The sequence below is a fragment of the Hypanus sabinus genome, chromosome 28, assembly GCF_030144855.1.
Source record: "Hypanus sabinus isolate sHypSab1 chromosome 28, sHypSab1.hap1, whole genome shotgun sequence".
NCBI classification, from domain to species: domain Eukaryota; kingdom Metazoa; phylum Chordata; class Chondrichthyes; order Myliobatiformes; family Dasyatidae; genus Hypanus; species Hypanus sabinus.
The window spans coordinates 15,719,216-15,736,086 of record NC_082733.1 but is presented as its reverse complement, the minus strand read 5'-3'; the positions used below and the strand labels follow the sequence as shown (position 1 = coordinate 15,736,086).

Sequence of the window (16,871 nt, the reverse complement as noted above, 5' to 3'; positions counted from 1 at the left end):
ATCCTCAAAAAACTCCAGAAGATTAGTCAAACCTGATTTTCCCTTCATAAATCCATGCTGACTCGGACTGATCCTTCTACTGCTAACCAAATGTGTCGTAATTTCCTCTTTTATAATTGACTCCAGCATCTTTCCCACCACTGACGTCAGGCTAACCGGTCTATAATTCCCTGTTTTCTCTCTCCCTCCTTTCTTGAAAAGTGGGACAACATTAGCCACCCTCCAATCAGCAGGAACTGTTCCTGAATCTATAGAACATTGGAAAATGATTACCAATGCGTCCACGATTTCTAGAGCCACCTCTTTAAGTACCCTGGGATGCAGACCATCAGGTCCCAGGGACTTATCAGCCTTCAGACTCAACAGTCGATCCAACACCATTTCCTTCAGTTCATCCTTTACCCTAGTTCCTTTGGCCACTATTACATGTGGGAGATTGTTTGTGTCTTCCCTAGTGAAGACAGATCCAAAGTACCTGTTCAACTCATCTGCCATTTCCTTGTTCTCCATAATAAATTCCCCCGTTTCTGTCTTCAATGGCCCAGTTTTGGTCTTAACTATTTTTTTGCTATTCACATACCTAAGGGAGCTTTTCCTTTCCTCCTTTATATTCTTGGCTAGTTTACCTTCGTACCTCATTTTTTCTTGGCGTATTGTCTTTTTTGTTATCTTCTGTTGCTCTTTAAAAGCTTCTCAGTCCTCTGGTTTCCCGCTCATCTTTGCTATGTTATACTTCTTCTCTTTTATTTTTATACTACCCTTTACTTCCCTCGTCAGCCATGGCCGCCTCTTACTCCCCTTAGGATCTTTCTTCCTCTTTGGAATGAACCGATCCTGCACCTTCTGCATTATTCCCAGAAATACCTGCCATTGTTGTTCCACTGTCTTCCCTGCCAGGGTATTGTTCCATTGAACTTTGGCCAACTCCTCACTCATAGCTCCATGGTTCCCTTTGTTCAACTGTAATACTGACACATCGGATTTTCCCTTCTCCTTCTCAAATTGTAGGTTAAAACATATCATATTATGTATTGTCTGCAAACTTCGCAACAAAGCCATCAATTTCATCATCCAATCATTGACATATGATGAAAAAGAACTGGTCCCAACACAGACCACTGTGGAACATGACAAATCACTGGCAGCCAGTTTGAAAAGGCTCCCTTTATTTCCACTCTTTGCTTTTTGCCAATCAGTCAGTGCTTTATCCATGCTAAAATCTTTCCTGTAAAACCATGGGCTCGTAGCTTGTTAAGCAGCCTCGTGTGTGGCATCTTGTCTAAGGCCTTCTGAAAATCCAAGTACACAACATCAACGGATTCTCTTTTATCCATCCTGCTTGTTATTTCTTCAAAGAATTCCAATAAATTTGTCAGGCTGACTTTAGCCTAGTTTATCATGTGCCTCCAAGTACACTGAAACCATATCCTTAACAATAGACTCCAACAACTTCCCACCCACTGAGGTCAGACTAACTGTGCAGGTGACTTATCTTCCTTCAGACCTTTCAGTTTCTTAAGAACCTTCTCCCTAGTAATGGCAAGTTCACACACTTCGGGATCCCTGACTCTCGGAACTTCCACCATACTGCAAGTGTCTTCAGCATGGCTTAGGCAGCAATCCAGAGATTACAGACAGATAAACTTTATTGATCCTGAGGGGAAATTGGGTTTCATTACAGTCACACCAACCAAGAATAGTGTAGAAATATAGCAATATTTAAAAAACATAATTAAATAATAATAAGTAAATTATTCTGAGTGGAAATAAGTCCAGGACCAGCCTATAGGCTCAGGGTGTCTGACATTCTGAGGGAGGAGTTATAAAGTTTGATGGCCACAGGCAGGAATGACTTCCTATGACGCTCAGTGTTGCATCTCGGTGGAATGAGTCTCTACTACTTTACTCTAGAATTACTACTCTAGAGGCCCCGTTTTTCATCCCAGCTCCCTAAAACCTCTCTTCAGGACCTCCTCACCTTGTCTACTTATGTCATTGGTGCCTATATGCACCCAGACTTCTGGCTGCTCACCCTTGAGAATGCCATGGAGCCAATCTAAGACGTCTCTGATCCTGGCACCAGGATGGCGACACACCATCTGGGTGTCCCTATCACACCCACAGAACTTTGTCTCTGTTCCGCGGACTAAGGAATCGCCTGTCAACACTGCAATTCTCTTGCTCTTCTGAGCCACAGCATCGGACTCAGTGCCAGAGACCCAGTCAGTGTGGCTCCTCCATGGTATGTTGTCCCCCTCAGTGGTATCTAAAGTTATACACTTAATATTGAGGGGGGCAGCCATAGGTGTAGTCAGCACAGCTGTGCTTACCTCCCCGCCCCCATAACCCTCCTCCTGGCAGTCACCCAGCGAGTCACCAGTGTCCTGCAACCTCAGGGTGACTAACTCCCTGTAGCTCCAGTCCATCACCTCCCCATTCTCCTGTATGAGTCGAAGGTCATCGAGCTGCATCTCCATTTCCTTAGCAGGTTCTCTCAGGAGCTGCAATTTGGGTGCACTTGAAGAACATGTGTTTTATCAGGGAGACTGGAGGTCTCCTGGGCTTTCCATGTCCCGTGCACAATACAAAACTCTGCCCCGGAACCATTCTCACTACACTACTGTGCCCTAACATTGGAGTGATCAGCACTTGAGTTATTTTTACTGGCCTTTTCAAATTAATCCCTCTTGCTGTTTGGTTGCTCAGCTTAGAGAAACTGCTGCCAAACTGTGCTGTTAAAATCTTGATTGCCATCCTCATTAGGAGATAGCTCTCTTTATGCAGCCTGATTTTGACTGTCCAACTCAGAGAAAACTACTGCAAAGCTCTGCTTTTTAAATCTTGAATGTGGGCCTGACTGAACGGTAGCTTTTCTTACGCACAGTCTCTTGCTGATTGGTCACTCAATTCAGAGAAACTATCGCGAAGATCTATCTGCCTTTTGAAATCTTGATCACTGTCCTGATTAAAGGGTAGCCCTTCTAACACAGCCTTGATTGTCTAACTCAGCAATAAATATAAAGCAATAAATTGCTGAAGGATTTTAGTGAGTTGAGCACCATCTGTGGGAGAGGAATTTTCAATGTTTTCTGTTGGCACTCTGCTTTATGATTCAAAGTGGAGAGGGAAGGTAGCTAGTACAAAAAAGAGAGTGGGTTGGATCCATCCTGCTACTAACCACTGCATCCATCTTTTTTCATCTCCCATATTGGTGCATATTAGCACCTTCTTTATCAGATTCTAGTATTTATAGGTAGTTGTTTTCACTTACACCCCCCCACAAGAAAAAGACACAAAAACTTGCAAACCCCAAACACCCCCAAGCCCCCCTCACACAAAAACCAACAGATCACTCAAGCCCCCAGCCCGCCAATCTGCAAAATGAAAGAATGAACGAGAACATGAAGAAAAACGAGAACTGAAAGAGGTCGATACGAAATACAGTCCAATCCATAAGTCTCAGAATTTCGACATCTTCAAGAGCATCGGGACCCGGTGCCACCTCCAGCAGTGACAAACAGGCATATAGACCATGATTGTTCTTGCCAAAGTTTTCGACAGAAGTGGTTTGCCATTGCCGCCTTCTGGGCAGTGCCTTTACAAGATGGGTGACTGTAGTCATTACCAAGGCTCTTCAGAGGTTGTCTGCCTGGCATCAGTGGTCACATAACCAGGACTTGTCTGCTCAGAAGACCATCCACCACCTGCTCCTGTGGCTTCGTGTGACCCTGATCAGGGGTGCTACAACTAACCCAAGGGTGACCTGCAGGATAGCGGAGTGAATGAGCGCCCTACGTCCCCTTTGGTAGAGGCATAGCTCCACCTCACCACTTACACAATGGTGTGCCGACCTAATTAGCGAATGACACCTTGTCCTACTTCTGTCCATTCTATGCCTATCTAAGAGCCTATTAAATATTTATATTTTATTTTCTCCCACCACTGACCCTGGCAGTGCTCTTCAGGCACCCGCCACTTTGTTTCAATAAATTGCCCCACATATCTCCTGTAGAATTCCCCCTGCTCATCTTAGAAACATGCCCTTTAATATGAGATATTTTAAACTTGGAGTAAAAGGTACCAGCTGTGTCCTCTATTTATAACTTGCACAATTTTACAAACTTATATCAGGCCTCCCATCGGCTTCTCCCGCTACAGAGTAAACAACCCTAGTTGGTCCAACCACCCCTTGTAGCACGTGTCTCCTAATCCAGGCAGCATCCAGGTAAGCCCCTACTGCATTCTCTTCATAGCTTCCACATCCTTCTTTTAATTCAGCAGCCAGAAGTGAATGAGGCACTCCTGAAGCAGCCTAACCAGCGCTTTGTACAGCCGCAGTGGACTTACTGGATTTTAGAGGAGATGGAACTTAATGGAATGTATAGAATCCCTGGAGAACCCTGGCAGATGAGGCAAAGTTTGTTCTTCTCAGATTCTCAGTCTTTGAACCCCTGTTCCTCTATGTGTAGTGAAAGTAAAGTCTTTGAGTATTTCTATGAAAGAGCTCGTCGATACTTGAGCATAAAGAGCTGATAATTTACTGCGGATAGGTGGGAATTTAAAGTTGAAGTTACTATCAGATCAACTGTGACTTTATTAAATAGCCGAACAGGCTTTGGGAACTGAGTGACCTAGTTTGAACTTATTTGTTGGTATGCATCGACATACACTTTAGCTCTCTGTTTAATTTCAAAATACATAAATTATTGGTGGGAGAATTTAAGCTTGCTTCCTGATTTGTTTTTATTTACAAGGGAATCACTTTGTTGACAATAACTGATTGTATTAAAGGAGAGTTGAGGACCTTTTTCCCCTTCTGAATGAGTTTGAAAATGTTGAGTATTTTATGTGCTTTAAACTGCAGGAATGTAGACAGAGAGTTGGGATCTATAGTGACAAGGTGGGTCTAACAACCAAGTGTGCCAGATTACTGTGATAGGATGTTGATTTGAAGACATTATATAATTGGATAAAAAATAAGCGCGTCATTCTCAGGAATAATACGGATTAATTGACCCAGTGATTTTCTTTTGTAATATGAAAATCCTTGGAGGGACTAGATTTATCTTTTTGAAAAGTTTGTAAAACTGTCAGACTGGTTTATGCAGATTATTATTTGTACTTATGTTGCTGTAGCACTTGATTTATTGCTATTGCAAACAGATGACTCCAAACCACAGAGATTCAGCATGCAATCATTAATCTCATTATTGGAGATGTTCATTTCTTGTGACCTGCACCCACTAAGATGATCCGTCATTATCAGTTAATGTTGATGCTGTCACAAAGTACTTATTCTTGACTGCAGCTGGGATTTGTTCTCTATTTGAAAAGTTAAATGTACGTTAGGTGGTGTGAATCACTTGGGCGGCCAATTTCCATGACATCTGGTTCTCCTAAAAATAGGAACATATCATCAATAACTTTCTAAGTTGGGAGATTCTCGTTGGCTTTTAGAGATAATCGGTTCATTTGTGGTGTTTTTCAGCAGAATTAAAATCAACCAAGTAACGTCTCTTGATGACACACACTTCATCAATCAATAATTGCAAGTTGTTATGCATTTAACATTGTAGAATATTCACAAGAGCATAATCAAATAAAATTTGACACCAAAACTGTCAATGAACTTCTAATTTATTCCATGATGTCTCCAGTAGATGGAGACTATTAAGATTTAACCTGAAAAAGGTCACTAATAGATTTCACATTACATTAAATCTTTTACTGTCTCCCAAAATGCTCAAACATCTTTTAGGGTTAAGAAAAGTGATTTTGGAGATAAATTTCCGCCATTGTGATTCCATGATGGAGTGGAGATGGGCTTTGGTCGCAGGCTGCAGCTTTTTAAATTGGAGTGTAGGACTGAGTAAGTTATTTGACACGGCAAGAAAACAGAACGTAGCACGTGACAATTTCCACTATGTTCCGTTGCTGGGTCGAGTGCTCTCTGATTGCACAAAGCCAAATAAAAAGGCCTCTGGAGTAGAATTTTCAAAAGTTGAAACTATTTCTGTTCCTTCCAGGAATATAGCTGATTTCCACCAAGTGTTCCAAACTTACTATAACCACCCTACTTAAAGTAAATCTCACGATGGGTTGTTGAGCCAAGCGTTGCTCTAAAATGTTTTTCCAGATGTTCAGCTGGATTGGTTCAGAGATTACTTCCTTTCGTGGTATGACCTATCCAAGAATGTCCCCTAAATTGCACTATTTTACTGAAGCTTAAGAGGCACGTACTGTACTTCAAGTGGCCTCTGTAACCTAAACAGAATTCCAACAAAAAAAAATGGTTCTGAGGTAACTTTCACACTTAACGGCAATTGCAGAGCTCCCTCCTACCCCCTAACTTCCATCCTATTGTGCATCTTTCGCCTCCTGTTCCAAGACGCACCCCTAGATTGCTTCAACTGTGTGTTTCTGTGGTGATGTATATCTAGGAAAGTACAGACTCTTCTGAACATGTGGTGTAAGAGGTGCATGATGGGGTTAAGGGTGTGATATGGTACGGTAGTCTGGGCAGTGGTCCACTCTTATCTGTTATGTTTTGTAACTTCAAAGCATTAAAACTAATTCAAAGGAAGATAAGGGAGTCCAAAAGCTGATCCAATTTTGAGTTTACTTTAGGTGTGGTAATATGATAGCATATATAATTCACATATTTATGCATATAACATGCAATGAATCATTTAAAGGAGCAATAATGCTTAATCAATACATACACACACACATACGATTACTTAAATATTAAATACATATCAGTATCTCTTATGTATTTGCACTGTTTGTTGTCTTCTGCGCTCTGGCTGATCTTCCATTGATCCTGTTATAGTTGCTATTCTATAGATTTGCTGAGTATGGCCGCAGGAAGATGAATCTCAGGGTTGTATATGGTGACATGTATGTACTTTGGTAATAAAGAAAATTGACTTTGATGATGCATGGCCTCTAGGTTCTAGATAATGTCTGGAACAGTCCACCTGAGTGGTCATGGATCAGAGCTTCCCAGAGGTCAGAGTGTGTGTTAACGTGAATTTCAGGAGGCTTTGACCACTGCTTGAATCTCTTCCTCTTTTGTGTGAGATGCCGAAGTCCACATAGTTCTCCCCTTTGCAAAATAACTTATTTTCCCTGCAACATTCTTTATATAGTGCTGATGCTAGGTCACTGAGCTGAAATGATAACACTTTTTCTCTCTTCCTAGATGCTGCCCAATGTTCTGATTGTTTCCACTGACTGAAACAAAAAAGAATGCTGGAGATATGCAGCAGATCAGGATGGTCCTCGACAAGCTGCACATATCCGGCATGTTATGTTGTAACTTTAGATTTACCGCATCTGTATTTTTCCTTAGTCTGAGTATTTCCAGCATTTGCTGCTTTCATTTAACTGTTTGCAAGATGTAATTAAAGTTCAGGTGGATCAAGAACAATCATCGGCTGCCGCAAATGGGCTTATCATGTAGTGAAGTTTAACCACGTACACTCAGTGCTATGGGTGCCCACTGCTTCAGCACATGTTTGGTACAAGTGACTGCAGTGTAGCTCTGCAGTAGCAGTTTGCCAGTCTGTTTTCTTAGAGGTTTCTTCCAGATCCTGGTGCTCTTCAGAATATCACACCATGTCCATCTCAAGCCAAAATAACTGAAAGTGACTGAAATAAGATCTTATTCACTACATTGCCAATCAAAATGTGATTTTTATATATAACAATTTTATTTAATGTATTTCTACCAAAAGGGATTTGAATGAGTAATCACAGCTTTGCTGAGAAAATGCCAATATGGATCCAAAAGAACTTGAAATATTCTTGAGCAATTCCTTTTTGTCTTTACTTCTTCAGGCTGGCTTCTTGCTTTATTTTATTTGTGCTGCCATTGGGAACCAGACTTTAAAGCTTAGGCATAGCATTTATATTTAGGTCTTGCTGTACATTGTCCATGTTACTGTGTTTGCTATGATTGTGAGTGTTAGATGAGGAAAATATCAAGTTTCTGTTGTCCAAAATTAAGGAATTGATTTTGTAACGTAGTAAGCATATAGGCATTGGTTCATAAGATGATCAGTCGGAGTCCAGATTGTAAATCTGGTTGTATTTTTTTGTTTTGAGGAGGTGACTAATACATTCGGGATCTCCACTGGAAAGTAATGAGGATGGAGGTATCTTCAAGAATGAAGCATTCCATTCCCAAGGCTGATTCTGGGTCTGGCTTACACACTTAGTGCCAGTATTTGGATGATTGTTGAGAGGGGGAGTGCTGCTGTGATTTCTGTGGGCTTCCAGAAGGAATTGGGAAGACTCAATTGTTAACAATATTGAGAGACTGCAATATTGAGAGTTAGAGAAGACCTGATAGGCTTGGCAGGAAGCAGCAGATGAAGAGTAGGGTTGACAGTTTTGGACTTAAGTTGGCATGATGTAACTAGTAGCCTCCCCAGAGTGCTGTACTGGGATCACCACAGTCATTATACAGTGGTTTCCAGATAATTGGGTCTCATCAGGACCAGTATATTTTGCCCGAATTAAGTGGCTGCCTGAAGTTTCATTGGAATACTTAAAAAGATATAAAACACGAACTAATTTTAACTGAGTAACAAATTATTTATTTAAATAAAATACAGAACAAATTAGAGCACTACCAATATTACTGCAGTACTCTAAAACTGTATTAGTTCATAATAGTTATCAAAGTGCAATTGTATGCTGCTGTGTTCTTTTAATTGACTGCAAGTGAACAAAACTAGCGCATTCGCCTAGTGCAGATAATGGACTTCCTTAATACAATGCTGTCGATAATTGCATCCTCTAAATTTTCATTTTCATTGTAACGTTCAAAATGTTGTCGATACTTCAAATGCATCATAGTTCCCAACTTCTTTTCACTTCCAGCTGTTTCTTGCATCTCCCTTGAAACCACAATGAGCAAAACGTTTCTGAATTGTCTTGCTGCTTATTTCTCATCAACTATCAGTGACACAATCACAGCTTTTTGAACACAAAGACAGTCAAATTGACACTATTTAAAATTGTTCACTCAAAGCACAATGTAGTGTCTCCCAGCCTCATAAGTGCACGTGACTGTTAGAAACTGTTTGGCAACATTCTCCTGTCCCAGTTCTGCGGCATAGTGTCCCAAATAAACAGAAAGAATCCAGGCTATTTTCTTGATTAGTTTTTGTTCTTTAAGATTATCCTAAATATGCGACTACCCCGATTAACTAATGGACCTATTAACTGGAAACCATTATCTTTATAAACGGTTTGATCAAAGAAATCCAAAATCATATATCCAAGTTTTCTTGCAATGCTGTGCTTTGGAGTGCAGTGCTTGTGGAGATGTAAGCAGAAAGTTCTGGCGGGATGTTGATTAATAACAGGCAATGTTATGCAGATGGAATTCGATGAGACAATCTGTGAGAGCATTCAGTTTCAACTCGAGAGAGATTAGTGTACTGTATGCTGTAAATAGGGCTATGGATTTAGAACTACAAATACAGAAATCACTTGCCAATTGTGGACAGGTATAATGAGAAATTAAGTAGGTTAATGGAAGGCTGACATTTGTTTTAATGGGGCTGAGACACAAAGAGGTGTAACTGCACAGATTCAACCCAATTCTGGCACTGCAGCAAAGATTCTGAGCTCAGAGTGAATCAGAATTGATGCTAAAATGCAAACTAATTAAATAGTGAAATAATAGAAGATTGTGATTGTGTATTATCTCTGGCTGGTGATGAGGGCATAACCTTAAAATTAGAGCTGATTCCATTGAATCAGAAAGTCTTTGCTATGGAGCAGTAGAGTCATAAACAGGCTCTTCAGTTCAACTGGTACAAACCAACCAAGATGCCCATTGAAGCTGTTCCTATTTGCCTGAATTTGATCCGTATCCCTCTAAACCTTTCCTATCCATGTACCTGCCAAAGTATCTTTTACATGTTGTTAACATCCAGGTCTCTGCTACTTCCCCGGCAGATAGTTCCATACTTGCACTACTCTCTGTGTGAAGAAGTTGCCCTACAGGTCTCTCTTTAAATCTTTCTGCTCTCATCTTAAACCTGTGCTCTCTAGTTTGTGGTTCCTTTCCCGTAGGGAAAAAGACTGTCTATTTCCCCTACCTATGCCTCCTCATGAATTTACATGCCTTTACAAGATCATCCCTCATTCTCCTACACTCCAATGAACATAGTTCTAGCCTGCTAAATCTAATGGGGGAAGTGGATGGGCTTGATGTTTTTGTTGCATTTTGCACAATTTTTTTTTGTGTATGGGGGAGTTGATGTTTTTCTTTGAATGGCTTCCATAGTTTTCTTTGTTTCATGATTGTCCGGAGAGGAATCTCAGAGTTGTATATGACATACATATTTTGATAATAAATGTACCTTTGAACCTTAAATCTTGAAATAAGGAAAGTCAAAGTTAAACTGCTTAGTTCTCATCACTTCTGGTTCCTAAAAGAGAATATTGTTGCTGTTGTATTACTATTATTATCATCTGATTCCATTTCACCAGAAGTTGCTGTATTTATGAAACAATAACCATCCAATTCTGATTTGGGATCTGCACTAAAAATATGTCTTTGTTTATGATTTGCAGGCGCTGGGGGAAGCTGAACTTAACCAGTCTGCTGTAAAACTAACAGCAAACACTGGCATACTGTTGTATGCCTCACCCCGTTTTATAGTTGCTGATTTCTGTGAGGAGTAGAATCAGGCAATGAATTAAACTGGTGTCCAACCTTATCCTTGCAGATAGATTAGGTCCAAATCACCTGTGTGATAGCTTTTCAGAATTTGCTATATCTTTTATAATTGCTGGAAAAATTGAAGTATGCAATCTAAAACTTTGAGTACCTACCCCTGAAATTTCTCAATTTTATTTACATAACTTGATGCCTGGCAATATAGAGATAATACTCTTTTCTGGGAAGCCTTTGATGTGATTGTTACTGTGGTCAAGGAATTGGTCAGCTGAGAACAAAGAACAATACAGCACACACATTACAGGCCATTCAGCCCACACTGTTGTGCCAACCCTTAAACCCTGCCTAACCCTGAGGATAAGTCGATATGTGAAATACTTGTGTCAGCAAAAGTAAATCTGTGCAGTGAAACAGCAGTAAACCAGCGTATCCTGGAATGATGATTTGAGTAAATACTTGACAGTTCTTAGACATCTTTAGCATGGCTGTTGGGTAACATGGTGTGCAATGAGTGCTCCTGCATCACAACTCCATCACTTAGGTTTGATCCCGACTTTAGGTGCTGTGTGTGTGGAGCTGTATGTTCTCTCTGTGAACATGTGGATTTCATTCAGTTTCTTCCCATGTCCCAAGACGTGCGTCCATAAATTAACTAACGGTTGTAAAGTACCCCCAATGAAGCTTAGCGACAAAATGAATCAAAAGGGAGCTGCTGTGCATGTAACAGGGAAGATACTGCAGGGGAGCGGGGAATAAGGAGATGGAAGGGAGACTGGGGAAGTATTGACTTCCTCCTGTGTTACAAGCAAGTAAAGTGATTGATTCTTTGATTAAAACAGAGAAAAACAAAATTACATTAAAATTTTGCCTTTCACCCCTGTTTAATACATCGCAAAGAACTTCAAGCTGATGAAGTACTTTTGAATTGTAGTTACAGTGGCAACGTATTAAAAGTAGCAGCCAGCTTGTGCAAAGCCAAGTCATGCAGACAGAAATGAGACAATGACCAGATAATCTATTTTAAGTAGTGTTGGTTAGAATTAAATATTTGTCTGGACACTGGGAAAACTTAAAAGCAGGAATAGCTGGAAGTACTCCTCAATTCAGGCAGTATCTGGAGAGAGGGAAGCCAAGTTATTGTGTAAAACTTTTATCTCTTTATTAGAACAAGAAAAGTCAGAAATCAGGATGATTTAATGTGCCAACTTTAAAAAATATCTATTTTTAATGTCTGTTTTAGATTGCAGGCTGGGATACTATAGCATTTCATTAAAACAAACAGTATCACATCTATCAACCCTGTATTTCAGGCTAGCTTAAATGTACATCTTTATAGAGAATTCAAAATCACCTTTTTGGATTCTAAGGCAAGAGTATATGTAGTGAGCCATGATTGAGGTAGCTAGGTTTGCCTCAAGCAAGTTAAATGTTAGCTCACTAATAATCAAAACAGTAATTTCTCAGCAATAATATTCAATAAACTATTAAGTTGTGTGGTTGAAACTTGTTTTGTATTATGCTGTCAATGTGAGCTCTTCTAATTTCTGGTGGTATGATTGACCACCTATCTTTAATTTCAAGTAACTCCAAAGAGGAAATCATGCCAAAAATGATGGATTATATCTAGTGAAATTAGTTTGAAGTCACTGGAAAATTGGAGCTATTAGAATAAAATCAGTTTAATAGTCTTTGTTCATATGCAGTTCCTGTAGTGGAGGAACAACGTTATGCATATTCTTTGATTTTCTTTTCTAGGGAAATGGGGAACAATCACAGAATGTCTACTTCCTTCCTGAATTTGCACTTTCTCCGCAAGGGAGCTTTTTAGAAGATACAGCAGGAGAACAGGTTCTGACTTACCGCTACGATGATCAGGTCAGTGCAAGGATTTCTGAAAAGTAGTATATATCACCAAAGAGCAGCTCGATAGAAGCCAGATCTGCAATTAAACAAATAATTATAAACTCCCCCAAACTTCTTTGATCATCACATGTACACAATTTAGTTTAACTTACATACGTATTTAATATTCTTCATTACTTTTTCCAAAGGGAGAAAACGTTAATGCCATCTGGACACAACGCTTGAACCAATTTGTTGTAGAATTGTTTTAAAGAATTAAAGTCTTAAAATCAGAACCATTTCTTTACAGATTAATTCAGATGCTACCTATTTTGTTAATGTATTACTCAGTTCATAATCTCTTCATAAATGCATACGTACCCTTTAAGAATTCATGAAGTTTGCTCATTTTAATGGTATTTTCAATAAGTAAGGGTACAAATCTATTGCTTTCTTTAACCTGTATTAAAAGAGAACCTTCCAGACTGTTCTCTTAAACATACTTATGTAAAAATTGTAGCTGTTGGAACTGTGTTTTCCATTGCAGTGAGAAATATGGATGAATTGTCAAAATTAAGTAATTCTGTTTCTCTTTGCTCAAATTGTAATTTCTATTGACTTGTATGATATCAAAGGCAAATAGATCTTTTCTGTGATTGGCTGAATTGAGTTTTATATGATGCAAGCAATAAGTATCTAAGCAAATGAGAACTAGCTAACAAAATGGCTTTTGTATACATTCTTTACCCTGGTCTTTGCTTAGTTGTTGTCGCCAATGTATTGAGACACCAGGTGAGAAAAAAAAAGAGGAAGCAGTAACAGACTTGTGGAACAAGCTAGTAAATCTGTAATATGTGTTCATCCGTGAGCAGAATCAGAAGTCTTGGTCTCTGAAAGGCAATTAAATTGCCACCATTATGATGTTTACAAATACTAGTATCTTTTGAGCTTGTAAATGTATATGAGTATTGAAGGCATCTTACAGTTCAAAAATTAATCGATAATTGCCTGAATTTGATACAGCCTAAAATAAATGATTCGTAGTTTATTTTATATTGATGTATGGAAATATTAATGGAAAATGTTTGGATCCATTATTAGTCTGAAATGTGTTTGTCTTGCTCTTAATCAGAGATGAAAGGTAGGTATTCATGCAGCTTTCTGTTCAGGAGTTTTCACAAAGATTTTTTTTATCAGCATTGTAAGGTGCTTGATAGCCTGAGGGGGAAAAAAGACCAAGAAAAAGTAGGTTTCACTTGAAAAGTTCCCAAACAGTTTGACTATGTCATCGGTTTACTTTTCTTTTAATCGCTTCATAAATTCATTGAGTTTTACACCATGTAAGTAGCCTTTTAGTTGATCTTATTTATGGTGACCAAGATGCCCATCTTGCTAATCACATTTGCCTGCATTTGGCCCTTATTCCCCCTTTCCTATTCATGTACCTGCACAGACGTCTTCTAAACATTGTAATTGTACACACCTCTACCACCACCTCCAGCAGTTTGTTCCATGTAGTTATCTCATTTTGTGTGAAATTTGTCCCTCAGATCTCCTTTTAATCTTTCCTCTCTGACCATAAACTGATGCTCTCCTGATTCAGTCTGTGACTATATAGCCTCTCCATGTCCTTCATGATTTAACAAACCTCTATATGGTTGCCCGTCACTCCAGGGAAAACAGACATACTCTATCCAGTCACTCCATTTAACTCAAGTCTTCCAATCTTGGCAACAATCCCATGAATCTTTACTGTACTCCCCCTGCTTCATTTCTAGAGGATACTCTAGTGTGGCAAACAGAACTGCACGGGATGTTCCAAGTTTAGCCTAACCAACAATTTGAATGACTGTCCTATACCAGCCAATGAATGCCCCATTGTGTTCTGAACTGGCTAAATGCTTCAACTGGCTTATAAGTGTTTAGTATGGTTGACAGGAAGGTGACTATAAAGGTTTTGAAGCATTTGTAGGTGATTTCTGTTCTTTTCAGCAACACACTCGAGATGTTGGAGGAACTAAACATCTATGGAAAAGTGTAAACAGTTGATGTTTCAGGCAAAGACCCTTCATCAGGACTAGAAAAAGAAGGTGGGAAGTTAGAACAAGAAGGTGGGGGAGGTTGAGGAAGAAGAACAAGGTGGTAGGTGATAGGTGAAATTAGGAGAGGGTAAAGGGTGTAGTAAAGAGTTGGGAAGCTGGTAGGTAAAATAGGTAAAGGGTTGGGGAAGGGGGAATCTGATAGGAGAAGGCAGAAGACCATGGAAGTAAAGGAAGGGGGAGAAGCACCAGAGGGAGGTGATGGGCAGAGAAGGTGAGAGAGGGAAACAGAAATGGGGAATGGTGAAGGGGGTGGGGCAATTATCTTAAGTTTGTGAAATCAGTGTTCATGCCATCAGGTTGGAAGGGACCCTCTCCTGCATCACTTCCATTTCATACATGTCTGCCCTTATCCTATCCTCCTGCCACCCCACCAGGAATAGGGTTCCTTTTGTCCTCACCTACCACCCCAGTAGCTTCCACATCCAGCACATAATTTCTCCGTAGCTCCTGCCATCTCAACGGGATCCCACCACCAAGCACATCTTTCACTTACTAACCCTCCCTTCACCCACTTTCTGCTTTCCACAGAAATCGCTCCCTGTGTGGCTTCATTGTCCATTCGTCCCTCCCCACTGATCTCCCTGCTGGTACTTACCCTTGCAGGAGGAACAAGTGCCATACCTGCCCCTACATCTCCTCCCTCACTACCATTCCGGGCCCCAAGCAGTCCAGCCAGGTGAGGCGACAGTTCACCTGTGAGTCTGTGAAGTCATCTACTCTATCCAGTGCCCCCGGTGTGGCCTCCTGTATATTGCTAAGCCTCAACATAGATTGGGATACCACTTTGCCAAACACCTATGCTTCTTCCTCCGGAAAAAGCAGGATTTTCTGGTGGCAGTGCACTTCAATTCTACTTCCCATTCCCATTCCGATATGTCAGTCTATGGTCTGCTGTACTGCTGTGATGAGTTGAAGGAGCAACACCTTGTATTCTGTCTGGGTAGCCTCCAACCTGATGGCATGAACATAAGTTTCTCAAAATTACAGTCATTGCACATTTCCCCCTTCACCATTCCCGTACCCATTTTCCCCTTCTCACCTTATCTACTCACTGGCCCATCACCTTTCTCTGGTGCTTCCTTTCCTTCTTTGGTCTTCTGCCCTCTCCTGTCAGATTCCCCCATCTCTAGTCCTATATCTCTTTCACCAATCAACTTCCCAGCTCTTTAATTCACCCTTCCCTCTCCCAATTTCACCCATCACCTACCACCTTGCATTTCTTCCTCCCCCTTCCCACACCTTCTTGCTCTAACTTCTCAACCTGTTTTTTTCCCCAGTCCTGATGAAGGGTCTCGGCCTAAAGCCTCAACGGTTCACTCCTTACCACAGATGCTGCCTGGCCTGCTGAGTTCCTCCATTATTTTGTCTGTGATACTTGGATTTCCAGCACCTTCAGCTTTTCTCATCTTTGTTTCTATTCTTCTGAAGATGTTTCAACTTCGTGTTTCAAAATTGCTTCATAAAATACAACCTTATATTCAGTAGCCGTCAGTTCAAAATCTGTAAAACATAATGATAATGTTTCTTAAATTGCCAGTTTTATTGCATTGAGAAACCTGTGAATAGGATCATTTTTTGTTTGAATGGTTTTCTAGAACAATATTACTGTGCAAGTTGTAAGAACACTTAGTTTTGTGATTCTACTGACAAGTTCTTATAAGAGCTGAAGTCTTTTTTTTAGCTGAGCAGAGGTTGATGTGCAGACTGGGTGGGTTAGGGAGGGGGTAAGTGACTAAGGTGTTGAATACCTATTTATGACTGAACTGTACTCTTCTCTGAAGCTGCCAGCCTTCTATTTGTGCCTGTGATGCTCCATGTGATTAGAAGGAGGACAGCTTGTTCAAAATTCCCCTCCCTGCTACCTTCAGACATTCCAAATGAGAAGCTCTGTGTTTTAAGGCTTTTTTGTTCAAATCAGTCAAATTCAGTTAACTATTAGCTGTGTCATACTCAAGCTTTTGGAAATTAGTTAAAACTAATATGTACAAGACAACCACTGTTAAGTGACATAATCACTGTTAAGTTAAGTGACTGTTAATCACCACTCTTCTATTTCAATTTAACTATCCAAGCTTGACCCACAAAATTCTTTCCTTCAACTGAAAGCTGCAGACCAGTTAAACTTACTTACTGTTCAAAGCTCATTAAAACAAACATCTCCAACATGAATTTTGATATAAAATTACAGCCTGGAGAAGCGTACCATTTATCTTAATTCATTCTGT

The 16,871-nt window shown here is 40.1% G+C and overlaps 1 protein-coding gene across 1 annotated transcript in view; it reads left to right on the top strand.

The window, feature by feature from the left end:
* adamtsl3 (ADAMTS-like 3) overlaps nt 1-16,871 on the top strand; it is a 740,135-nt gene that overhangs the window by 66,289 nt on the left and 656,975 nt on the right. Inside the window, exon 3 of the mRNA XM_059952647.1 lies at nt 12,458-12,577. Within this exon, the coding sequence (XP_059808630.1) occupies nt 12,458-12,577 (120 nt within the window). The remainder of the gene's footprint in view (nt 1-12,457; nt 12,578-16,871) is intronic.